This window comes from Neodiprion fabricii, chromosome 3, assembly GCF_021155785.1.
Source record: "Neodiprion fabricii isolate iyNeoFabr1 chromosome 3, iyNeoFabr1.1, whole genome shotgun sequence".
Classification (NCBI taxonomy): Eukaryota; Metazoa; Arthropoda; class Insecta; order Hymenoptera; family Diprionidae; genus Neodiprion; species Neodiprion fabricii.
Window position 1 is genome coordinate 40,217,831 of NC_060241.1, and position 27,044 is coordinate 40,244,874.

General features: G+C 37.6%; 1 protein-coding gene across 5 annotated transcripts; it reads right to left on the reverse strand.

The window, feature by feature from the left end:
* Positions 1–25,871, reverse strand: LOC124179088 (protein croquemort-like). 5 transcript variants are annotated; one of them, XM_046563147.1, is made up of 10 exons: positions 25,776–25,871; positions 12,937–13,248; positions 11,131–11,294; positions 7,123–7,267; positions 6,419–6,622; positions 5,518–5,729; positions 4,269–4,611; positions 2,020–2,093; positions 894–1,125; positions 1–435 (listed from the first exon to the last, which is right to left on the reverse strand). In XM_046563147.1, the coding sequence occupies exons 2-10, from the start codon at positions 13,051–13,053 to the stop codon at positions 280–282; spliced, it is 1,647 nt and encodes a 548-aa protein (XP_046419103.1). In that variant the 5' UTR covers positions 13,054–13,248; positions 25,776–25,871; the 3' UTR covers positions 1–279. The 5 variants fall into 5 exon arrangements, with proteins under 5 accessions (XP_046419103.1, XP_046419102.1, XP_046419101.1 ...); XM_046563146.1 differs by lacking the exon at positions 25,776–25,871 and adding an exon at positions 24,168–24,309; XM_046563145.1 differs by lacking the exon at positions 25,776–25,871 and adding an exon at positions 18,631–19,027.
* Positions 25,872–27,044: the final 1,173 nt, after the last annotated feature.

Sequence of the window (27,044 nt, forward strand, 5' to 3'; positions counted from 1 at the left end):
CTTGATCAACTTGGTTTACATGTAATTTAACAACGCAGGTACAATTCTGTCAAAATAACTTATATACAATTTCATTCAGCTATATCTACAACCGCACGATCATTCCGGAATTAATTACGTATATTCACAATAAGGCGAAACCTACCCCCCGTATTAAGTCTTGGGCGTAGGCCATTTATCTAGTATATTATCACCGCGGTGACGTAAGAAGAGATAAATAATCACTTTGGGTAAAGCACACAGTCCGGGCGATGTTAATCACCGTTTTAAACCTCCCCGTTACAAATCCTGCAAGTTATCTCCGACGAGTTTCGGATACAGCTGCCGGTTCAGCCGCGTTTGGGCGTCGTGGTCGTCGGTGGCTACCGTCGTGTCTAGATAGATAAGCTCCGTCTTCTGCCGTGTGGGAACCGTGAATCCAGCCGACATCGGTTTCTGAAAATTTGCAATATTTAACGTTACGGAGGGAAATTGGAATGGGTACGAGGGGTTAATCACTCATCGATTTGATGATGTCAAAAGACTTCAAAAGATTACAACACACTTTATGGGATTTCGAAGGAATTTTCAAAAGATTTCAACAAATTTACAAAGATTTCAAGTGATTTCAGACGATTTCCGGAAAAGTGTACATCAGATTTCACGAGTGATTTACCCTCGGGATGTACATATGCCATCGCGAAGTCCAGGACTTTACGGGAATAGACAATTCATGCTCTCGCAGACTGACACTAGTATATTCATTAGTAGGCTAGATACACCAGTGAATGAACGCTCACAATGAAATGCCGTCAGCGGATGATCAACCGTGTTAAAATCACTAAGTACACTTATACTTTACTGCAGTTTCTTTGTTATCGGTGGCTGTTTATTCACTGGTGTACGGTCATCACATTTGACATTGTCATTACCACGTCTACTCTGCCCCGCTTGTGTAAGCAGTGGAGAACGCCGGCGGCAAGGACGATCAGTGATCCAAGGACGAGTATGGCGATGCTGGTGTAATGTCCGAATTTCGAGAGTTGGATAAGTAGCCTGAGCGGAGGAGCCAACTCTTCCGTAATACCGGCGTGTTCGTTGAACCAGAACATCGGGAAGTACGTTCTTGGCACCCCGCTGAAAAGGCTGCATACGCAGTGAGCGAAAATATTACAAAGAAAGTTTTATTGTGCGATCAGTCTATGGGTTTGGGTTGGTCATTGAAATTGGGCTTTTCGTCCAAGGTGTAGGTATGTGATTGCAGACGGTCTCTGCTAGCATCGCTAGTTCCCGCGAATGATGGTCATTTTGTAATTGCTTCGTAATATTACGTAGCTCCACTTTTCACTCGTTCGGCCATGTAATTCATTAATATTTCTATATCTATAACACGAATCTAAACGCGCTACAAGGAGTGCCAGACATAGGCGAGCCACGGCCGCACAAATTATAGAGTATCGTAATGCTCAGGGACGAAAAACACGATTTCTGGGTCAGATCAACGTCTCACTCTCTGTATTAGGTTGTGTAATTGATCAACCGAGCGTTAACATTTTCACCTATGCAGGAGAATGTCCGTGCAAAATTTAAAAAATAAAATTGCTCATTTTGCCAGTTCTTGTGTTAAAGACTTTTGCGTTTCACAAGAGACCCGGATCCTCATCAGAGTCAGGAACCGGACATGTGCGAGTAAAACTCGCGCCCTAAGTTTTCCCTAGAAACTTAATTCTTTTTTTCATGCAATATTACTACAAATTAAATATTTTCGAACTTTCTAATTTACTTCTGCTTTGAGATCTTGCTTCTCTCCAAATTTCATAATTCTAGGTCAACCGGTAGTACCCTGATTGTCTTGACGGACGGACAGACGGACAACGAAGTGATCTTAAAGGGTTCCGTTTTTTCCTTTTGAGTTACGGATTCCTAAAAATCGCTGCATCACGTGTCTGAAACATCAGTTTCAACTTCGATCGTTTTAGTATCATTATCCGTAACTCGAGTGAGAGCACATTTGAATAGATCTTTAACGTAGTTACCTACCTTAGGGAATCTAAGGGCTGAAGGAGAATATTGACTTGTAGACGAGCTGCAACATCGATGGGTATTCCAGTTGTCTGGAACAGAATTTATCGTAATGTTACACTATATGTAAATACATGCATGGTATACTCTCTAATCACGTTTTCCTGAAAACCGCCTTAGTGGCATTCAAATGGACGTTCCATTTTACCGCGTGAATAGTAACAGTCGTCAGGATAATCGAATACTATTTCGGCAAATGAAGTTTAATGGTCGGGTTATATATTAAAAGTTGAAGGATTCGTCGCAAGAGGCACAGTTTGAGACAGTGTGTAACCGTAGCTTGTATGCGAGTGTAACTCATTACACTCCTGTATTAAGCCATTTAGATCGAACCCGGCCGATCATTAGAATGATATGAAGAAGTCATATATTTTTACGCTAGAAAAATTCGTAGAGAATGCAAATTCGAAAATTTCAGGTGACTTGAAACATTAACGAGGGAGCCAGGAATCGAAATTTTCGAATTTGCATTCTCTGTTATGTATGAGGTGTAATGAAATGTATAACCTAGTGTTGTTCTACGACGCAACAGCTCTTGAAACCGATTTTTCGCGACGTTGGACAAGCATATCTGAAGTCTCATATCCTGTGGTTATTCTCGTGGACTTCCCCGCGACTTTTTTCCGCTTTTCATATTCGTAGATGGACATGTAGCGGTATAATAATTATCAGCTCGCCATTCGTTCTCTCCCCACAAGTTTCAGCATTATCTTTCTCACTCTTTCGCCCAATTAAGTCTGTTTCTGATAATATTTCGGCTGACGGTTTTCTCTAATTACTGTTACAGAACCTCGAATTCAACAATGTCTTGATCCTCGCGTTACGCGTCGCCGTTTCCTTCGCTTTGACCGATAACAACGTTTCCGCTGGCATTCGTCATGCACTGCCTTTCGCCTTCTTTTCCAAACTGTACGTTCTCCATTCTCACGCCAGCCATCCTTTTTCCATTATCTTATCTTATCTTACCTTCCTTGGAAGCTGAGCGCTCTTCTCACTACCTACCCGACTCGCATTCCATCTTCTTCTACTTAAATCTTCCTATCTAACCGCACGCATCCCTAATTTGTCCTGTATTGCAGACCGGCCATCGTATACAACCTGCATGATTTTTCCGTACGGCGATAGTCGTGGCTTTTGCCTGTTAGTCTTTTTTCATTTTGTTTTTTTTTTCATTTTTATCTAATTTATATTTCCGGATACGCGTTAAACTTTTCTGCCTAAAATTTTATCTTTATAGTGCTATATTATTCCCGTGTGGAATACATCCTCACAGAGGTGGAATAAAACCGATGGACGAGAACTATTGAACGATGCGTTAATTTCAGTTAATTAATCCTCTCTTATCTCTCTTTTTGTACTTCCAAATATCCGTAAGTACAGAGTACAGTACAGAGACTTGACTGTATACCATTTTTTCGCAATCATATGCAAGAAATATGACACGTTTAAAATTTCAAGCAGTTACTGATTATGCGCTGCTATTTTTAACTTCTGCAGAGCGTATTGTCAATCGCATACAGTTGTCATGCATTTCCTACCACTGTCGCTTTTATTATCGTCACAGCTTTAACAACGCACTTGAGACTGTAGCAGACCAACGTTCATCCCTAATATACGTATGTATATGCAATGTTGAATGGATTCCATTCATGCAAATATTTTCTTTATGTCCCAGAATTAGGTCTCCAGGTATGCAAAAAACTGTCAATTCAACAGACACGCGTCACCGTGCGGCTAAACAATGACGAATAAAATAGATTCTGCACGGTTGAGTGTGAAGTTTGGAAAATGAGTTCAGACAAGTGCTGTAATTAGGCGAGTGAGATATTGCCCATCTGTACGTTGTCACACGCTATTGTTTTGCAATACCCGTGGCGGAAAATTTGCTTTTAGAGCAACAAAGATTAGATCATTTAGACTCAATGACGCAGTGCGTAAAATTGAGTTACTCGACAAAGCGCACGCGCCAAAGTGAGCCTCAGTTTGTAAAATCTATCATTCCGGTTGTGCGCATGCGTCGACATCGTTTTACCTCACTGTTTGGAAATGGGAAACTTTACGCACGCTTCACAGGCTCTTCAAGCGGGTTTTGGATGAAAATATGAACAAACGTAAAAAAATATAAACAAAAAATGAAGATGAAAATATTTCGCGACGCACATGTCAAACCAGTCATGCTATGCGCAGAATGAATAAGTGCGACTCACCGGTTCTAGCGTGATGTGAAATCCGTGTTTTTCGTCGTCGGGGTTCATTCCGGCGATTTGTTCGCGAAGGATGGGATCGGCCTTGTGGAAATGCGGCAAACTGACGAAGGCTGGCGCCCCGTAGCGACATGCCGTAACATTGATGAGGCCTGAGGGAGTGCATTCGCCATTGCAAAAGCACTGACCTACGTTCACGACGTCCGGATCCTGGGACTGAGAGTTCGCCTTTCTATTGGTGTAACGCCTCTTCGTACTATTGCTCAGGGTCTTGTCGCCGATAACGTATTGCTTACCCTCGATACCGTTATACGTCATCATTCCATTATATTCGTAAGTAAGCGGCCTGGATTTGGAAAAAAATGTGATTGTTGTAATAGTTCACAGTAAACAATAACGCAGATTTGCATCCGACAGCGGATTCTAAAAACGCTAGAAGACATAAATTGTGGAGTTGACTGAACGGTCTATTGTAGTCATATACGGAATATTAGAACACTTAACGATTAGAGGAAGAATTAGACAGTTGTTGTGTAACATTTCATTGCACACGAAATTTGGCATGAGTTTTTAGAAGCTATGGTGAAGGCCTCGAGCTTATCTTATCATGACTTTGATATTCGTTAGATGCACGCGGTTTGATGCTGGAAGCCTTTGTTCGTTGCATGATCTTATCATCTCCCACAATCACGTTATGATCGAGCTTTGCATTATTGCAGTGACTGACGTAAGTCAGAAATAATTACTTTGTATAGTATAGAATAAGAAGAGGATGGAGGGTCAGTACACTCTGCAAAGTGCAAAGTACTGCGAGCTGGTCCAGAATATCGTGCAGCCAATTTATCAAGATGTCCAGTTTCGCTAATCAAATTAGATGACTCATGCACTCGTAGTACGGCTGTACTTACAAATCATTTAACGTGTGTATTGGGATTGTCACATTGCAACGTGTGATCTGGTGGAAGAAAATCAAACTAATAGAACCAGGCAGCAGGCTGAAAAAATGACCGTTGATCGTCTTTTTTCGCGCGTGGAACAGGTAAATTACTGATTACGTTTAATTAATTTATGTGACATGAGTAATTTGAAACCCCAAGAGTTACGATTTTCCTCCGTTAAAATTAAAAACTTAGGTTATGTGATGATAAAATGACGCCAACCACCAGACTGTTACGTGTGATGTGGACATTTTCCAGTATTACGAGTTACATGCAGTGATGAGATATTACGCCACACATTGATGGTTAACCACCTGCAAATATCGGCTGAGAAGAGGGTGATTTCATCGAAGTTCCTGTCAGGTGGCCAAAATTCTCCAGCACTTCCCTCTACCGCATTGCAGGGTGCATCATAGAACGACGTTGTATTTCTGTAATTCCAATTCCGCAGAATACCGATATTCATGATGCTGTCTTGACCGGTCGCCATATTGAAGTGGCCGTCGAACGTAGTAGATTCATTTCTCTACGAACAAAGTAATTCCTCATTAAAATTTATGTATACAGAATGATTGTGTAACAGCCGAATGGTCCGTTGTACTGCTACAGTGTAATACGCATGCGCTAAAATCCGAGAGCAGTTGCTTGTCAGGGTGACCAACCGTCATAAATTCAGATGACGGATCGATGCGACGTTTATAACAGTTTGACAGCTGTCGGTGTTGAGCACAACTACCGCTGACAAATGTCGAGGTTACGTTCATGACGGTTGGTCGCCCTGGCAAGGATCTGCTCTTGGATTTTAGCGCATGCGTATTACATCGTAACAGAGGACGGACTATTCGGCCATTAGATAACCACTCTGTATCTGTTGTTCCTCCAACAATCTCTCCACATTTCGTTGCAAAAATAGATCGGTCAGACTTACAGTCATTTTGTAACGTATTCTGGGCACTCAAAATCGATGAGCAATAAGTAAGGTTCTTATGCAAATGTGTTTGTGTGAATTGGAAAATGAATGATCATAAATAAAAATGCTAACGTAGAAAAAAGATGAAATTATCGTAAACTCAACGTTGGAAACCTTGATTAATCGACCGTAGTTCCGTAGTTCATCCGTAATGCGGATTACATCGCGGGGTTTGCGGCAAATTTTTTTGCAACCTTGTTTTTTAGCGCTCGCAAAAAATAAATATACTGTGAGGTAATAGCTACCATGTAGAACCATCCGAATTTATCGAACGGCGGAAGGTCGACAATCTTGGAAATTTTCCCCATGTTAATCAGAGTATCTTCGTAACCGGTGAAGAGAAGCTCATCCACGGTCTTGGTCAAGTGGATTTGTCCGATTTTTATCAGCATCAGCTCGAACATCGTATGCCAATAAAAGGCCCAGTTGCGAATTCTGTGCACCGCCGACTGCGAAACAGAATAACTTTTTTCATACCGGGAACGTATTAAGTTGATAGCAATGAAAGAAAGAAGGAGGAGAAAATCGAAAAGATTTTCGCAGAATATCAAAATGACGGTTTAATATCAATTATAAATGCATATGTCGATGTAATCGCGCTATTAAAGATGTACTGACTACACATTCTCAACCGGAAGTGACTCTCGTTGATAATACTGAATACTTTGCAATAAGCTTAAAATCGGAAAAAAACCAAACACAATAAAGACGATGAGTAAATTAAATTTGAATAATAACAATATACAAAAATTATCAATAAATTGTTTAAACATAGCATTGCTTAACGAATTTTTGGGGAATGTTATTTTTTTTTTTTGTCATGCAAAATGAATTCGTTCACTTTTCCGTTACACACGAATTTTTAAAGAATTTTCTCATTGTTTTTTAATTTTTATAATAACCCATATCGGTATACCATCAGCTTAGAGGCATAAAACCAGTTACTCACTAAAGCGACAACATTTAGCTGGGTAACATTGTCTTTCAGAGTTCCGTTGCTCCTTTCCACGTCAAAGTACCAAGTCCGTTTTAGATCGAAACTGACCGTATCGTTCTCAGGATGGAAAACGACGTTGACTTTCTCTCGTCTTTCTCTAGATAATCAACAATGAAAAGGTTGTTATTCTCACCGTTGTAAATGGGTTATCGATACCGCCTTTTCAAACCAATGTCTTCATCAACGTCAAGCCAACCATCGCTTAAAAAACACATTTACATACTCGTTTTCTCTTACCAGTTGTCGGCTTTCGTCGCCTGCACGCATCACTTGACTTTACCGAATTTTGATTACCGTATAAGATATGAACTACGACATTTGACCAACGATTGCATATCTTTTGAAAAAAAGTTGAACATAGTAAGACAAACAATGCCGATAAAACCCGAAAATTAAGTGCTCACGACTATTCAAAGTTCAGTTGAACGTCCTCTTATCCCGGCGGAAAGTGTCAGGCTAAATCGTGATAGGGACATTTCATGATTGCGACATTGTGGAGAGAGAGCGTGATATTTTTTCTAATCTGAATTTAATGATCATTTTTTATTACACTCGACCAATGGCTCGTCGACAACGTAACAGTTAGTGGCAGATAGCCACGTGAAGGAGGGCTGTCATCGATTCTCCATCGATTCGGATAAAACCGAGCACGAGAGAGTAAACAGAGTACTTCATCATTTCCAAGACACTTTTTGACACAAAATCGTGAAAGAACTGGATAAAATGCAGTTTTCTCCATGCTGCGAAATCGAAATTTCAATTGGAAACTTGTGCAGCAAGTGCGGATGAAGTAAATTATATAACCTGTTTACCAATCTTTGAAGGCTGACGTCGAATTCATCACAACGGACGAGTTACTTGCTATCATCGATTCTTAAATTTTACCCAATCGTTTGAATCTTCGCTTCAACTTCTCGTTTCAACGCGGTTATTTGAAGTATTAAATAGATTAAAACTAAAGTATTCATTTCCATATAAAAAATTGGCGTATATTTTAACGTGTTTATTTTGATTGACAGGAACGAAGATGAACGAATGATTTTGTTCCTTTCTTTGATCGTAAGCCTGCTTAAAAAAAGTTTTTAATATTTTTTAAATACAGTCTTCGTTTCAAGTTTAATGAAATAATATCATGAAATCATTTATCAGATGGATATTTATAGTTTAAAAGGTACAGCATGTTGTACGACGGCCAGTTGACAATCATATTCAGAGCTACCGCAGGCGTGTATAAGGTACCAACTTCGAGACGGCCTACATCTCTTGATTGGAATTGATTTGAAAATTGCGAGCTGAGCCTACGATGTAAGCTAATTCCAACATTTGTGCCAGCCTGTGCGTGTTTACGACAAGGAACGCGGCGTGATAAGAGTTTCAGAATCGCTATAAAATCCAATCCCCGTTCGTATAATGCATACGATGCAGCCTTTTGTTTGAAAAACTGTGCCGCGCTCGTTTTCACCACGACTTCGGTAAAGGCATCGTCACTTTTAATGTTTTAGAATGAATTTTCATTTCGCCTATAGTGCAATGATTCAAGTTTTACTCGATTTCCGTATTCACTTCATACTTAGGTATCGTTAGATAAGAACCGAATTAGGATCTGACTGATTTCGACTGGACGATTTCAAAACTGTACAAATGTGTTTTCTGCACATACGGAGAGTTGTTAAATGTTCGGATAAATGTAAGAATTCCGTTTTCAACGTAAGAACGAGCCAAAACGGGCAATTTCGATTATAGTAGAAACGAGTTTGGGCTGACCATGAGACAACCTTTCAAATTCTCTTTTTCAAACTCTTTTTATACTGAAATAATGATACTAATAATAATAATAATAATAATAATAATAATAATAATGATGATGATGATGATGATAATAATACCGACGTAATGAATCTATCCAATCTTTAAAAAAACTTTACCATATTTGACCTGCTTCTATGATTAAGATACAGTTGTTAGTCAACTGACCGTGGACTAATCACCAGCGACCATAAAAGCCTCGTATTATCAATTGTTATGAACCTCAGTTCATCCATTCTGACGATATCATAATTTTTATTTTCTTATATAATTTATAATAAAATTATAAAACATAGACTTCAGAACGTCGAGATCTCGTGGAAACTCAATCTTTCATTTTCGAGGTGATTGGAATAATATCCTTTTCTAACACCCGTCACTTTTTTTACCATCATTTGTAGGAAAGCGGAACGTACATATAATTCTCAGCTCGTGTATTGATGCAAGAAAATAGTCAAGGGAAAACAGTATCAATGAGGTTGAGTCAAGGTGCGAGGTGGCCTATGCACTTCCAGAAAATCCCCGATATTTTACGGTGACACGGATATACCTGCTTATAGGTGCGAATTTGAACGATTTTCTTGCTGTTGGAAAGAATGTCTAAATTCAGTCAAGAGTACTGGGGAAGATAAGGTAAGTCTATCAAGTTATTGACCCTACTTTTTTTCCGAAATTATAAATCAACGGCACAAATTGCGAACTTCCCGATTACTAAAACAAATTGCTAAAGAGCTAGACGCTAGAAATTTGTTTTCTCGTAATTCAAAGACCAAGCGTCAAACGGATACAACCAAAAAAGGTCGATAACTGGTAGAGTCACCTCGATGACGTTTTGGCCTAGATGTAATTCGATGTGAACATAGCTGCAGTTTAGTCGTCTTAACGATCATTCGATTCGTCAAATTACCGTCTATCTAGAGGCTCACCTATCAGCCACGAGTAATCCTCGTCGTTGAAAACTTTTGTAATTAACAGTGATAATTTTGTGCGGTAAAACTACTTCAAAATAGGCAAAAAATTCAACGGTCACGTGTAAAGTAACGCACAATCTATATTTCATTGTTAACCGACAACGAGATGAGAAACAATCGAATTATTTATCACGCAAGAAACGATCAACGTACGACATAATAATCGAATTTCAAACCGCGATGGCGATGGCGTTTAACCGGCGTTGCAGCAGTTTCGAATTACCTTCGAAGGTATCAGATCTCATAGAGCACACCTCTCGGCTGCACCTCGTGCACAGTTTCGGCTTTTGACGTAGCTTAAGAAGGCGCTTGAAAAAAGCTCGGTAAGTTCAAAATCTTTCCGAAATTGAAACCTATTATTTGCACACTGCACGGAGCTCGGTAACCGATACAATCATCGACTAACTTCCGACGGCGCTTAGTTTTATTCTCACTTTTTTCATGCAAAACCGCAGGCGAAAACATAAGAACAAATAGCCGCGATATCGGTCGTCGGTTACGAAATAGACACACGAGAGTCGCTGAACTGGCCGCAAATATTTTTTTCGCGTCGTTCAAGTTTCAGTGTCAACTGCGCAGTAAGTTGCACGTGATGCCTGGATCGCGATACATTCGCTAAACACGTAAGATCCGCTAAATTATATTCATTGTAACGCATAAGCGTCCGTTGATATTTGAAAAATGTTATTTCAGGCGGACATTCTTACCGAATTAACCTGTTGATCGCGTTCGTTAGGTAATGGTATTTGTTTTTTTTTTTTCTTAAATCAGAAAAAACAGACAATAGTATAAGTTATCGAAATTATACCCGGAGAAATTTTCAATCACTCAAAAGTGCAGGACCCGTATCGTGTCTAGCATCAACAGGTTCCTCGGTTTGCGAGTTATTGATACTTTATTTCTTTTTATGAAGACAGTCGATAAGGACTTTGAATTAAATTTGTTTCTTTTTTACAGGAGGCAAGAACATTATTTAAAATTGATGATATTTGATGTACTGATATATTATACCAATAACTACTTGTAATATACGTGTAATCACGCGATTGACGCAAATCTGACGTAATACCGGAATGGCCGATCATTCGATTTTAAACAAGTTTCACGTGTTAAAATCTGTTTGAATTCGGAGCCAAAAGCTTGAGAGATTCGGTACCCGAAACGAAATTGAAGCGATACTCACAAGAAAGTGTAAGGCCCGAGTTGAACGAAGCTCGGCTTCTTCCCCGGAGTCCTGATTTCCTCGGGATTCGTCCAATTGAAGAAATAAATCTCCAAGTGCAAGGGTACCGTCGTTGAATTATTCCAGACGTCGAAGCTCGTCGACGTCGGCGACAATGACAACTCCTGAAGATGATGGAAAACGAGAATTTTCACATTTTCAAATGATATTCGTACAATTTTAGTCAAGTGCCTGCAAACAGCTCTTAAAATGCAACGTGAAAAGCTTTTAACAAAAAAAAAAAAAACAGAAAAGTTAAAAACAAGCAAGAAAATGCAGACAGCAAATCGTTGACTGACAAGCATTCACACGAGCGTGTATTCAAATTTCGTTTCTCTTATGGCAGCGTTTAATTGGAGATTTAATTGCATTAGATTTCTCGAAGCGCGTTTAATCAACGAGTCGCACGGATTCTACCGTATGGATTTTCGCCGACAGACTCGACGGACAAATTTGCCGTAAACGTGAAACGTGCAAGCGTGCGGACGACGTAATTTATTTCGCAAAGAGTTACGTCACCGTAAAGGCTTAGAGCAGGATGGATGGGGTAAAGGGAATTCGATAAACAGGGGTTACATAAGAAATGCGATGAGTTTTTCATGCCAGCATTGTAATCTTGTCGCATATATGTATATGCACGATATACCGGCACTGTTATAGGTGATAACAAACGATTAAAATAGAAACTAATATCGACAAGCGTAAGCCATGCGGACAAGATAAATACAGGTATTTCCAACGTGCAAATTTTGTGTCAGGCTTCATAGGTTTTTACTTTCGATAAACAGTCCTTGATCTTATCTCCGTTCAAAACACGTAACGTGTAATATTATTTATATTACGTAAAGAGTGACCGTGCCTAAATTTTAATACTCTTCAGCGAAACGATTCGAACATAAAATCACGACGTATGGATCTATAAATACAGGAACACGGTGATTGCTGCGAATCGAATCGGAATTCCATGATCAATAAGAATTAATCAATGGTTGAAGTTTTAAATTGAACAGCATTCGTTAGACTCCTGGAAATTAACCATATTTTTTGTACCGAAAACTTGTTTCCTTCAAGTCGAGGTAGGCATGCTTCTCTTGAAATATGCGCAATATTTCAAAAGATACGATAACTGTTAAACATGCAAACTTCGTAAAGTTTTTGCAAATTTTACGCTGACCGTGCAGATTTGGAAATCATATCGATCATTTTATAATGGGAAACTCCAACGAGCTCAAAGAATTTTCGTAACCTTTTACGACTAAGCTCAGAACCAATTTTCACGTGAGCAATATTTTCAACGCAACGAAATCAATAGCGGCATTGAAACGTTTCTCGCATCATGTCCGAAAGACTTCGCATCTAATTCGCGCTAGCGGGTATTCGTATTGAAAGATCAAGATGTAACCAAAATGTGAAAACAATTGTGAAAAGACGAGAGCAAAGAAAGCGACCCTTGCTTGGATCGTCATTGCGAATAGACCCAACTTTTCAATTTTTCATCTACCGTTACACAAGTAAATAGACATTGAAGCATCATTATCGCTACAGTACCATACCTTTAATACAAAGTAGGGAAGACTAGAGCATGTGAAAAATTCGATAAACTACGTACATGTATTGTTTTCATCCAATTGTTTGTAAGTCGTGTAATACATACCTATACGTACGTTTTTATTGGCGTTCTACTTCATCGTACGTGTAATCCCTGTGTTACGAAACGAGCGTCGTGTCTGTAATTTGGTAAAAATGGAAAAAGGGGGGCATGCATACCTTGCTCAGAAGTCGAAGGAACACGACGGGCCAGAAGAAACAGAGCAGAGCGCCAAGGGAGAGAAGAAGCGTTCCGAATATCGCCAAGGTGAGAGGTCTGTTCCTGGAGGGCGTCATGGCTGCAATCCCAGGGTCCCCGACTTCCTTCGAATCCTTCGGCTCGATGGCATCTGCGAGTGTCCGATGAGATGGCCCAGCTTGCGTGCGTCTCGGTGTCGCGTCGCAGGGTCGAATCCAGTTTCAGTTCCCGACTCGGAGACCCTGCTGGCTTTGCTCCCACTACCAGATAAGCCGGAGCTTTGATTACTCCCCCTGAGACGCGATTATCGGTTGGTTAATATTCGGCTGGCAGGCGTAGCGCCGGATCATGCGCACCGCCCTCGGCGTCTTGGCTTTGCGGTAATGGCGACAAAAAAAAAAAACGAAAATCGGTTTTCAGTTTTTGCTCCCATTAACGACGCAGAACGATATATCGATTTGTGGGATTGACGTAGGGATTTATATTTAAATGAATATATACTTCGAATAACAATAATAATCCTCATTTGCTAGTCTTAAAGTTTGCGCATGTCTTTTTTAGGTTGACAAACAAGTCTTGATGTTTCTTTCGGTGGATAGTATTTAAGCAGCGGTTAGCAGCAGGCTGAAATAAAAAATCTCTACTTCATCTAATAAAACTAGTTTGTATTTTATTAGTTACGTCGAAGAAAGCAAAATTTCACATCTAGTTATCGTTGTCTTGATTACCGCGTGCCTATTTGATATAATTATTGAAAGTTAAATGAATATTTTTGCTTGTAATGGAAAAATATTTTCAATCGAACTGTGAATTATAAAAAAAAAAAACTTTTCCGCCATTAAGACCACGTACGTAGGTGATGAAATTTACAAAATTTTGGTTTCAAATGCACCGTTTCAAAAAAAAAAAAAAAAAAAAAAAACCCGAAATAATCGATTAATCGACTTGTTTTGACCAATTTAATCGAGTCGTGTTCGATACATTTTTTTTTAGACTCAATCAATCGATGCCATCGCTACAGTTTATCGGAATTCGTGTATGCATGTACATGGTCCGACGGCCGCATCTGGTTGTGTAATTCCTTAATGAATAATTATTGTTTATAAGTGGATGCCGTCCTGCGGCTGACTTGACAGGCGAACGTTATCTTTCGTGGTACTCCGAAAACGCTTATTAAGTATCCCTGAGTATCCGACAACTCGATCATCGTGTGCCTGCCTTTTTCAAATCTTTGAAAGAAAAAATTCACACTTGAACGAGTCTTAACGCGATGAAGTTGGACATCCTCAATATTCAACGATCCACAAGTTCAGGAAAACGTGGATTACGTACCTTTTTTGTCTCCTGAGATTCGAACCTTGGAGGTGAATTATTTGAAATTTTGTATATAATTGTACCAGTTGGAAAAATGACGAACAAGTACAAGAAATTTGTTATAAGCTTGAAGCGAGTAAATTACAAGAACTTTTCATGACTACCGTGCAAACACAACTGCAAGCACTTTGATTTTCCAAAGTTTCAAACAATCTTGTTACTCACTAGAGGAAAGTAGCCGGGAAAATAGTTGTTTTTTTTTTTTTCGATACTTTTCATCGCCATGAAAACGAAAAAGTTTGTCGGTTTGCCGGACAAGCTTCCGGAATGATCTCGAAAACGGTTGGACGAAAAATCTGAAACTAACGGGAGTTGAAAAATTGAAAAACACAAAAATTTACGACAAATTTTTGAAATATTTTGTTCATAAAAAGCAATTAATGAGGAAACATTAAAGGTTTGGCGGTAGAACATTAAAAATATATGAATTTCCAATTTTTCATGCCCATCATTTCGTTGTAAAGCCGTCCAAGTTTCAAATTTTTCCATCGAGCCGTTTCAGAGATCATCACAGGAGTTTGTCAAGGAAATTAATGAAAATCATTTTCGACCGAAAGCAATACTTTTTTTTATATCACGAAAGATGATGTAAAGTAAAACGTGCAGTGAGGTACGATTTGTTTACCCACAATCGGACTGGATACCGCGACATCAAATCAAGCGATAATTATGACTAAGTAAAGAATTCAGAACCGATGATAAACGCGAAAAATATGCGGGGATGATTTATGAAAATAATAAATACACGAAAGCCCGAATCCAATGCAAATATCGCAATTAGAGAAATTCAAGGGGACACGATTGATCTCTGCAAGTTCGTATAAGTTTGTCTTCGGGGTTATCTGAGAATGGTAATGTTGCTATTTCGGAACCTGTATTGAAAGAAAGAAAGAGAAAAAAAAAAAACATCCACCTTTCGCGTACGCAATTATATTTACAAATACGAAATTATATAATTAAGGATTACATCTTATCTGCGTTTCGCGATCTTTTCGAACTCGCGACGACAAGAATTTAACATTTTGAGGAAGAACCATTATTTCGCGATTTTAAAAATGTTGAGATTCGGTAAATCGTGATAGAACAAGACACACTCGTATTTTGAAATCTAATTATCTGCAAGGGGATTGAAAATTGGAAATAAGTGAATTTCTTTCCAATGCTTTGCTGTGATAACGTTACCAGTTTTATACTCGTGAATTTTCATGGTAATTTTGAATGTCCTTACTTTATTGAAAAAGAAGTCGCGTGTAAATGACAAAGCTTATCACAATGCGTTACAATTATTGCGACCAATCGTCATTCCTTACATAATTTTGGGAGAATTTATTGTTTTTTACGACAATTGTCTCAGTCATTTGGACAGGAGGACTGAAACAATCGCAGCAATTACTTTATGCGATTAATAATCCAGCAGCAATGCCTCGATGCTCGATGTCTGTTAAGGGTTTGACTGGCTACACATTCTCAACCAAATCTGAGTCTTCTTGATAATATTGAATACTTTGTGATTAGATCAAATCGGAAAAAATCAACCGCTATAAAGACGATGAGAAAATTAAATCAGAATAATAACATTGCCCAAAATCTATCCACAAATTGTTTAACAAATTTTTAGGAAATGATTTTTCTGAAAAATGTAAATTTTTAAAGAATTTCACTTATTGCTGTGATACTTCCCGGTTTCAAAAAATTTTAATTTTGAAAAATGGAGGAAAAATCGTGAATTTTGAGCACGATTTCGTAAAAACGTTTTAATGGAAATTTCAAAGTAATGAGAAAATTCTCTAAAAATTTATATACATTCAGGAATATCAACGCATACATTTCAGCTGACGTTGTTAAACAATGTTTTGTTTAAAATCTTTATTGATTACTTTTGGACATCACTATTACTCAAATTCAATATTCTTATCGTCTTTATTCTGGTTAAATTTTTTCCGATATTCATCTTATAATAAACTTCATCAATATTGTCGACGAGATTCACTTTTGTTTGAGAATGTACATATAGCCAGCATATCCTTAACAAGTTCATAAATTTCCTGCTCGTATATATTTTCAGCCAATGCATGGAAAACCCGAAATAAATAAGATACATATACCCAGATGTTCAGCTATGTCCGAGTAAAAAATTAATCGAACTATGATGAACGAATTCAGGAAAGGCACTTTCTTGATTGAGACCAAACTAAGGAGAATAAAGGCTATCTTCGACCATCGTACAATTAAAAATTTGTTAATAATATTTGACCCGATATCATCCCTCATCTACGCGACAAGAAGATCTTCCTGCGTTTCGTTTACGCGCAATAGAACGGAAAATTTTTCAATTGTGTTATTCTACCGATAAATCATGCAACAAACGTCGGAATAATTCTATACCCAATGACCATCGCGATGAAAAAAAAAAAAGAAAACACACACACACACACACACGCAACAAACAGTAATCTAAGAGTGAGGTACGATGGAAAAAAAGAACACACGTCCTATCAAGGCAAACAAGACTGAAGTAGTAACTGATACGGTGGCATGACGCTGGTGAAAATAAAGAAAAGGAAACCCGGCGATGAAAGAAATGGTATGGAAAGAAGTTGGGGATGAACGTTTCGTCATAATCATGAAACACCAAGCAAACCGCCGCACCAGCAATAAAATGACGTTGCATGATGTTTGGTAATTCCATTGGATGTAGATTACACTACGCGATATGGTGCTAGGATTGAAAACAAACAGGCTTACCGCTATTTGTTCGTTATCACACTTTATGGTCAGTATCGAATAGAATATTCCAATTGTTGGGAAAACTATTGTTTGCATTATTACCTACGTGGAAAGTGAATCGAGAATATCTCTGCACTTTTACTTATCTTCCAGAATTATTCCCAGCGAGTCAAGTCCCTCTTTAACCCGTCAAAACTCTCGCAGGTCGCGTTAGATTATCTCGCATTATTCTCTACATTCAGACACAACAATTAGCTAATCGTTTTCAGATTCACGGACGACACTCGTTGACATTGGACTGATAAATTGTCACTTCGAGATTTTGACGAAAATTCTTCTTCTTATTGTTTCATATTTTCAACGTAATGGTATTATTGTCGCTCAGTCCAGGTTTGTATGTTTAACATCGAATCGACGTCAAATGTCCGACGATAAGTGTCAAATTTAAGAACTTAGTTGTACGAAGTAGCACAAGGGGTGCGAGACTCGACTCTCATACGTCTCCAGAAAAAAAAATGTTAACGGCAAAAATGAAGTGAACGGAGCAGAGTATTTGAACAGAAAATTACATATACAACGTGTACATCAATAGATGAGAAATCCGGCTATGCAATGACGCCATCTTCGTGTAAAAGTGTAAAAAATATGGTTGATTGTTGCTACGATTATTACATCAACAAATTTCAGTTCATCTATATTTGTTCACAAGTATTTCTTCGATACGTTCTACGTATCGTAGATAATTCATTGTCCAGATAAACGGCACATCCGGGTTGCAGCTACTTATCGGTATTTGTACCGATTCGTGAAAATTCATAAAAACGTTACAAAGAGATACCGGCTTGAAATATGAGACAGTAAACCCATCTGACTCTCATATCAATAAACGTACCGCTAAACCAGGGCAACAATTACAAGACGATAAGACATAAATCACGATACGGTGAAAACCAAAATGTCCGACATTTTCACACGAACGAAGCTATTGAAATATTGCGTAGGAAATATTCCAGAAAAATATCATCGGCTTACTTCCGGGCGCTTTAGGTTTAAAACGGGGTCAAATATCGGCAACATTTTTTCAAAAGTATATAAGATAAGGTACAACAATTCATATTGAACAAAAAGTTACGCAAATATCCTTGTTTATGTCTATCTCGGAAAAATAATATAAAATAAAGTGAAGCTACAATTGTGAGTTTTTTTCAAGTGCCAACTGTCTTTGAAAATTAACGATTCTAAATTCCGTATTTTAGCAAGATTTAGTGCCAGAGGAAGAGTCAATAAAAATTGTGCAAGTTAATATCTTCTGTTTCAATTCCAACCTTTCTCTTGCAAGTTCCAAACTCGAAATTCTCTGAAATCGAATATTGTAATCGGTAAAACGGCGCCGAAATTCTACCTCGAAACGATGTACAGAGTGTGAAATTTTCAAGGAATAGTGACGTTTCAACAACGGCCAAAAAACTAACTCAAGATTGACTGAAGAAATCAGCTTGGTACAAACAAGGAAATAGCAAGCACCAAAAAATTACACTCGAATAATCCAAATGTAAATTGTCCCGTAAAATTACCTTGTCACGAATCGTCGATAAACGATTATTCCCCATATAATTGTCACCTCAATTTATACCGACGTCCTGGAGAAATTCAATTTATACACAATAATTTTCAAGCGAAAGTTGCACTACGGTTAATTTATCCAAACGCACTCACTCGGACTTCAATCAACCGCGAACAAACTCCGTTGACGATCACAGAGCCACAGCAGACCCAATAAATTCGCGCGTAAAAGTTTATCTGAACCTGTGGCATGTGACCTTAGCGGCGCACTGGCACTTGAAATGGCTAGGAAATTGACAATGACAGGCGGGTGAATTGCTCTCAACAACAGAGAGAATCGTGAATTTTGAACAGCGTGGGAGGAACAAAGAGAAGAAAGGCAAATTAGATGCCCCGCGAGAGCCGGAAACCTCTGTGAGACGCGCGACTGTTGCGCACTTAATGATGTCTGGAGACTGTAAGATCACGTACGTGATCCAGGATTGGTTCACGAATGAAAGAAGTTTCGGTTCACGGACTGGTACCGGTTCTACTCGTGTATTTTTAGTGACAATTCTAATTCTAAATTAACCGTCCTGAAGTGACGGCTAGCCTTAGGCCCTATTCACACTCAACATCAAATGACTGCAGCAGTGCATATTGCCAATAAATTTGTCGCGTTTGATCCGAGTATTATTACCGAAGGGTATCGGGCGGAAGATCACGAGGCTGAAGTTGATAACGTTATTGTAATGATTGACGTCTTGTAATTTTAGGAATATCTGAAATACCGTAAATTATAATAAGGCAAAATGGTAATTCATATTTTCGAAACTTAGCCGCTTCAAAGTCACTGCGAAATTCGAAACGTAGTCATACAAGGGAGTTCTGCGCGCAGATCCCGATACCAACATCTTACCGACATCCTTAGCCACTTCACAGCTCAGACACAAACCCTTTTTCCGACGATCGATAAAGTCGACCGGAGTAAGGTTACCCTCGCCTGATAAAAGGGGTTTGTGTCGGAGTTGTGAAACGGCTAAGGATGTCGGTAATATGTCGGTATCGGGATCTGTACGCAGAACCCTCCTTGTATTATCACTTGCAAAAATAGTAATTTTTTCCCCCAATGTTTCGTTACAACATCCCCTTTGGCTATGAAGAGTATATTCACTTTTTGCAAACATACCTGGTGTTTACCTCGGAATTGAAATGAGAATTCCACGCGTAACAATCGGTTGAAATTAACCGATGATCCATGATGAATTTGCTACACTACGGATCATTTGCATAAAAAAAATGTATGAAATCGAATTTGCTCTTCGAACTTCAACGGGATGATAAGATCGGAAAGAACTCGAGAACATTACAATGACATTTTAACTTTCATCTTGTATTTGTCACATGTGATCTTTTTTCTGTACGATCCAAATAGGTATAATTCAGACCAATCAGTTAATTGAGTACATACAGATATTTCAAGCCAATTACAGTTGTTGATTAAACACACACTGTTTGCGAGAAATAAAAGTCGTTTAATCTACTAAATGTGCGTTCACGGGCGGCGAAATAAAAGCACATTTAGTCGATTCAGCGGCTTTTTTCTCTCGGTGCAGGATTAACAATGACTCGTCCGCTTTTTGATTAATGTTGACAGATCTTATAGCTCAAATTTGCTGTAGACATTTTAGTCTCTTTCCTAATTTCCCTTCCGTTATTTCATGCATCGATTAGATTTCCATCGACGTCTTGCAGAGATTTTCGAGCTTATACAACACATTTAAAATTTGTTTTCATATATAATATTACCATAGATGAAATTGGAAATGGAAATTCACGGCAAATTAGAGAAAACTTTTATCAAGTGTCGTTAGTCAAAAACATTTTTGGGGGTAGAAAACCTTCAATTTGTGCGAATCTTTATACCGCAACTCTTTGAATATTCAAACTTTAAATGCATTTTTCTTCACTTTTCATTCTTCCTCCTGAAATGAGGATCTAACGAGGCAAATTTTCTCCAACAATGAAAGATGTAAGAAATGCATACCTAAAACCTCTACATTTTTTGAAACTCTTCCTGCATGAGAGAAAAATTTCTTGAAATTCCTACAAACGCCCCCGTAATCTCAAACGCCCAAATCGTTCCTCCTTAAGCGAGATCCGCAGTTCTTTAGCCTCGTGATTTCAGCGTCAGGCATGAATGGATGCGTTAAAAACACATTCGTTAATCCTTGCACCGAGGCATAGTTGCATTTGACCTTTGATGGCGGAGCGAGAACTGCGGAGAAGCAACGCACATGACCTCAGGTTCTGATAGCTTAATTGTCTGACTTTTTCATTTCTCATTCCGTTCACAGAGCGCATCTTTCAGTGTAGATATGCAATCGGGACTTACACTTGCAGGCACGAATGGAAGCCCAATCGCCTTTGTGAATAATACAGAGTTATAAATAATGCATTCAATTTTTTAATGCAATGGCATTTCCATCAATCATTAATTTTCATTCTAAGTCCATTTTTCGAAAAATGACATTCTTCAGGGGATGTAGCGGAAAAACATGGGGTCTGAAAGTAAAATTTTATTCAAACAAAATACTCAGTTCGGTTCGAAGTATGATGAACAAAAATTGTGAAACAATTCACAACCCCCCCAAAGGTGATTTTTTTCTTCCTGAAGTAAGAAAAAAAATTAAATTTTCGTCAAGTGTTAATTACTGTTTCGAAACTATTAATTGCTCATCACTTCTGTGAAGTCACGAATAATTTAATCAAATTCAAGAGAATTTTACTCGTGATTTTGTTCAATGTTGCAAAGAAAAAATAAAAAATTACATTACAGGCACCAATGTATGAAACAACGGATTAAAATCAAGAAAACTTTGATCGTTTATAAGAAAGAAGAAACTATTCGCGGCTTTGTGGAAGCGATGAGACATTTCTTCGCGCCGGTTAAAGTTTCTCAAAGTCAAATAAAACTAACTGATTTCGTATCATCAAAGTCACACGGTCAGTGATTTTTTTTTTTCTTGTATTAACTTTCTCAGAAGTGCTATAACTCGATAAACATATGCAGAACTGCAGTGAGAGAGAATTAATTATACGTTTAATTACGAGCTGGTAATTACATTTCCGCGCAACGATTGCTTGGTTAAATACGTAAACAAAAGCGGGCGATGACTTGAAATAATATTTATTTTTGTGCAAATTATCTCGCATTTGAGTTGCCCAATGCAGAATATGTGAAAAATGTGATCTCGATTACAAATTATCAGGTTGAATGAATACAGGTTATTAATTATAAGCCTCGGTTTATAAGTTATCAGGTCTACTAAATACATGGATATTATTATGCATACACAGAAAGAGCACACGATAAAACGAACGGGCGTTGTTCTTAACGTCCGTATAACCAGATCTCACAACTGCACAAGTGAAATAATAGTAATTAACCAGTTATCAAATTGGCAAGACAATCGTCTTCAGCGAATAAAGCCTTGAAACATGCGCGTCTCGTCAACCTTCGACAAATTCCGGACAGTCACGAGGTTAATAGTTAAAAATCCAGTCTGACAATCATAAATTAGTGTCGAAAATGCAACGTTCTTAGCTGATTATTTATACTTTATACCTGCAATCATTAAAGAGTCCGTATAAAAAGGGTGTAAAAAAACTAGTTCATGTTCTTTCATGTAATACGTGACGTCAAAGGAATTTTTATAAATTTCTCTATCCAGTCTGACAATCATAAATTAGTGTCGAAAATGCAACGTTCTTAGGTGATTATTTATACTTTATACCTGCAATCATTAAAGAGTCCGTATAAAAAGGGTGTAAAAAAACTAGTTCATGTTCTTTCATGTAATACGTGACGTCAAAGGAATTTTTATAAATTTCTCTATCCAGTCTGACAATCATAAATTAGTGTCGAAAATGCAACGTTCTTAGGTGATTATTTATACTTTATACCTGCAATCATTAAAGAGTCCGTATAAAAAGGGTGTAAAAAAACTAGTTCATGTTCTTTCATGTAATACGTGACGTCAAAGGAATTTTTATAAATTTCTCTATCCAGTCTGACAATCATAAATTAGTGTCGAAAATGCAACGTTCTTAGGTGATTATTTATACTTTATACCTGCAATCATTAAAGAGTCCGTATAAAAAGGGTGTAAAAAAACTAGTTCATGTTCTTTCATGTAATACGTGACGTCAAAGGAATTTTTATAAATTTCTCTATCCAGTCTGACAATCATAAATTAGTATCGAAAATGCAACGTTCTTAGGTGATTATTTATACTTTATACCTGCAATCATTAAAGAGTCCGTATAAAAAGGGTGTAAAAAAACTAGTTCATGTTCTTTCATGTAATACGTGACGTCAAAGGAATTTTTATAAATTTCTCTATAGTCTTTTACAGCAGCTGCACAGCGCATAACGAAGTACAATAATTGTATGCAAGAAAAAGCTTAGAGATCACAGATCCCCGGATACAATCATAAATAAAAGGTAACGCGATAACATGAAATTATGAAACGTACCATGATGACGATTCCGTCATGCATTGTAATCAATAATAAATACAACAGTCGATAAATAAGAAACATTAATTGATCCAAACAAGACTATAAAACGAATTCATCGATATTTGTTACATTGGATATTTATATGCCCGAAAATGAACTACCAGCAATCATAATTTCTACGGGATAAATAACACTGTGCAACAGTAAAAAAATTCACCAATATCTCGAACAGTTATTCACATTAGATGTACCTAGTAAACAGATGAAAAAAAAATTATATTTAGACGCGACCTCTTGATACGTGCTCAAAACATAGAAAGGTCAAATTTTACTTTGTGAACTCTTCGCAACACTTGTTTGAGAGTAGTCATAAAAATATATCTGATGCGTACAAAAGTCATCGAAACATTTAAATTACTTATAAATCTACAAAATGCCGCGCATTTGTGGTAATTTTCTTGTCTTATTTGGTCGTGTTTTTTGGTCACTTTACTCCTAAAGATGAAGAAAAGTAAGGCCAATTTCCCCGTTGCTTGAGGATTGTTGTGAAGCATATTTTTAAATTGTAATCGAAAATCAAGACAAATCGTTAAAGAAAAATATAAGTTTTTTATCGAAAAATAAAGTCTTCTGTCGCTTAATTATGTGATTTGAAATAAAATCCCGTAAATGCTTTTCGCCGTGAAACCTGACGTGATGTGACAATTTTATTTATAAACGTCAATGGACTAACATAATTACATTGCTGTAAATCCAATGAAAAAAAAAAAATTAATTAGTTTGTTTTATAGCGTGATCGTTAATGCAATTTACGTAAAACTTACGCTCGAAGCCGATTACGCAATAAAAACGAAGATTAAAAAATATAAAGATTAATAGAGTTGATATGTTAATAATCCTCGTAATTGCTATTAATGACCTTATTTTTTGTTCGTTTGTTTTCTGTTTTCTCTTTTTTTGTTTCTCCTCACGGACTCATGGATATGAGATGTAAATGTTTCGGAAAAATTTTTTTTTTTGTTATTTTTTCATAACGTATACGTACTTAATTTCGGACTGTAATACCTCGCTAATTGAATCGGTTTGCAATATCACTGTATAAGTAAACACACTGATACGAATTAATAGTTTCGAGCGCAGGTCCTCCAGCACAGAGAAGATTATAGCACTAGCTTATCGCGATCAACTCTCGACTACCAGCATTGATCAATCACTGTCTTCTGGATCCCTTCGTGGCAGCACAGATCTTGTTTGAAACTGATTGGCTCCGATGCTTGAGCCAATCAGGTCAGCAAATCAAAGATACTTTCCAAGTGATTTTCAGTCCCGTTTTTTTTACATAAAATCTTTAAAGTGACTGGTCTCTGTTATACTACCAGCACTTGTTGCAACTTTGTAACTGAGTGTTTCACTACACGAGCACTATATATGCATATAATTAGGGTGGTCCTTATTTGAGGGTAGGTACAATTTTCATTGTGATCTGTTCCGAATCATTAAAAAAAAAATCTGTGTAAAGTTTCAAGCCTCTACCTCAACTGGAAAACATTCCTCTCAGCTCCGAAAGTTTTAACTGTAAAATACATCGTTTTTATAAACAGTCATTTCGTATAACGCATGACTTGGTATAAATTATAAGAGACCGATTTGAAACTTTGCTGCGTATAATAAGAGAAAAAAACCATGAAAATATCAAAATTTATTTGTATTTATTTTAATTATTTACCAAAGGAGATATATTATAAAATTAAAAGAAATTTTCAGACTTTGTTGCTATCATTATATGCAACAAATCTGCCAAGTTTCGAATCGGTCTCTTAATTTATGCCACAGTCATACGAAACGAGATAAATGAATTTTAGGTATTTTACAGTTAAAACTTTCGCAGCTTATATGCACGTGTTCCAGTTGCCGTATCTTACGTATTTTACAAATTTTTTTCTAACTATGCGGAACAGATGTGGTGGGGTGTCTCTATTAAAATTTTACAGACCCCTAAATAAGGACACATACATATATATATATAAATGTGTGTGTGTGTGTGTGTGTGGGAGGGGGTGGGGGTATGTATACGAGTCAAGACTAAAGGACAAGAATAAAAACACAAGCGTAGCGTTCGATGTGTACAGAAAGATTGAAAGGTAATAACATCGAGGTATGGTATGGAATATCTCGGGCAAAAATTTTGCCGCGATATTTAAGCGAGGTAATATTAGTGACTTAGCAAATATTAACAGATAATTGAAAGTAATTCAAAATATCATACAATAACATTAAATTGTAACGAATCGTGAGAGAATAAAAGTTGGAACGATAGTTTGAAAATTGAAAAAAACAAATATGTCGAAGTCCATTAATCCTTACACAGCACAACGACATGTCAGCGAACTGATACGACGTGCGGCGTGAATTCTAGGAAGCGATATCGCAGTATGCATTATTGATGATACCCGGTATTTATGCAAATCCGCACCGCGCTCTTGTCCGACGATCGGAATTACACAACCTGCGTAACCCCGCGACCTCGATTATGTCCCTCCCCCCCTCTCGTTCCAATTGCCAGCTTCGACTGCTCCACGCGAGAACAAACGCGACGCGACTCCGCAGCTTCTAGATTTTAACGAATATGAGAATTAATGCGCAAGGTACGTACCTTGACACGTCTTTCGTTCCTCGTCCACCTCGCGAAGCCCCCTAAGTGTTCCCTTCCTGTAAATGCTGTGTGGTAACTTCCCCTCGACGTCGCGACGCCGCCGTCCTGAGCAAATAGCTACGTTACGGCACACACGCACACACGCGCGATTTCATAACCGCGTCGATGGTCTTCGACGTAACTTGCGGAGGATCTGTATCACCGTGATCACCGTGTACGTTGACCACGTTCGGTGTAAATCTATGCTCGGCGTGTGTGTTATACACACTATAGATAATTAATTTACCCATTCATGCGAGTCGTACAATAATAATAACACGGGTGAACGCGAATTTTGAGTCTGCGTTATAGATGTCGAATTTTTGTTTCTATCGCGTAAGTAATGGAAGAAAAATAGTTTCATTAGATAAGGTTTGCTTTTTTAGATAACAAAACGATACATGTTACGAATTTTAAGAAAAATTACATATTTTCTCAAACATTTATTGAAAATAATGACTAAACAAACTTCAGTTTCGCATTTAAATCACTTGTATTGAAAAATTTTTATGCGAAATTGAAGTTTGTTTAATTTTTTTTACAACCAATTTTTGAGAAATTAGGTCATTTTTCTTAATTCCGAAATATCGTTGTGGTTTCTACAAAAGCGTACTTTATCCAATAAAACTATTTTTTCTTTTATTATTTACATGGGAGAAATCAAAATTTGAAAAATCCTGTTGACCAGTCATGTTTATCAACGTAGAAAAGCTAAATGCAAACTTTATAAGTAATAAATAAAGATGATGGTTATTATACAATGTATCGAATCAAAATTTATTTATTTAAATACCAACTAATAGAAAAAAAATGTTATTCAATCGATGGACGCCTCGCCCACTGTCTAATAAATATAAATTATTCTTCAATATTTCGAACGTAGGTTTCGTAATTTTGAATTTCACAATATGGTTCGACGATAGTAAATTTCGCAAAGAAGTTTGCAGAGTGTTAATCAAATCATTTTTTCTAGCAGGAGTTGTCATTACGCTATTCGCATTTCAGTGAAACGATATGATTACTACGCAAAGCTAATATTTTCGTACATCTTGATAAACTAGGTTATTCGGTGGCGCTTATTTACGACATGATAATCGGGAAAATTTGGGGCAAATCGGGCGTCAAAGCTCAAGATGCTAATTTTGGAGAAATTTGTTTGTATCCAAACCATATGAGAAATATCGAAAACAACGAAAAGAAAGTGACATAAATGGAACTGTATAATCGAGT

Coding starts and splice junctions, on each gene's coding strand:
- LOC124179088 (XM_046563147.1), bottom strand. CDS start 13,053: ATGACGCCCTCCAGGAACAGACCTCTCACCTTGGCGATATTCGGAACG. Junction 11,295..12,936: donor TCCTTCGACTTCTGAGCAAG/GTATGCATGCCC, acceptor CATCATCTTCAG/GAGTTGTCATTGTCGCCGAC. Junction 6,623..7,122: donor AGCTAAATGTTGTCGCTTTA/GTGAGTAACTGG, acceptor TCTGTTTCGCAG/TCGGCGGTGCACAGAATTCG.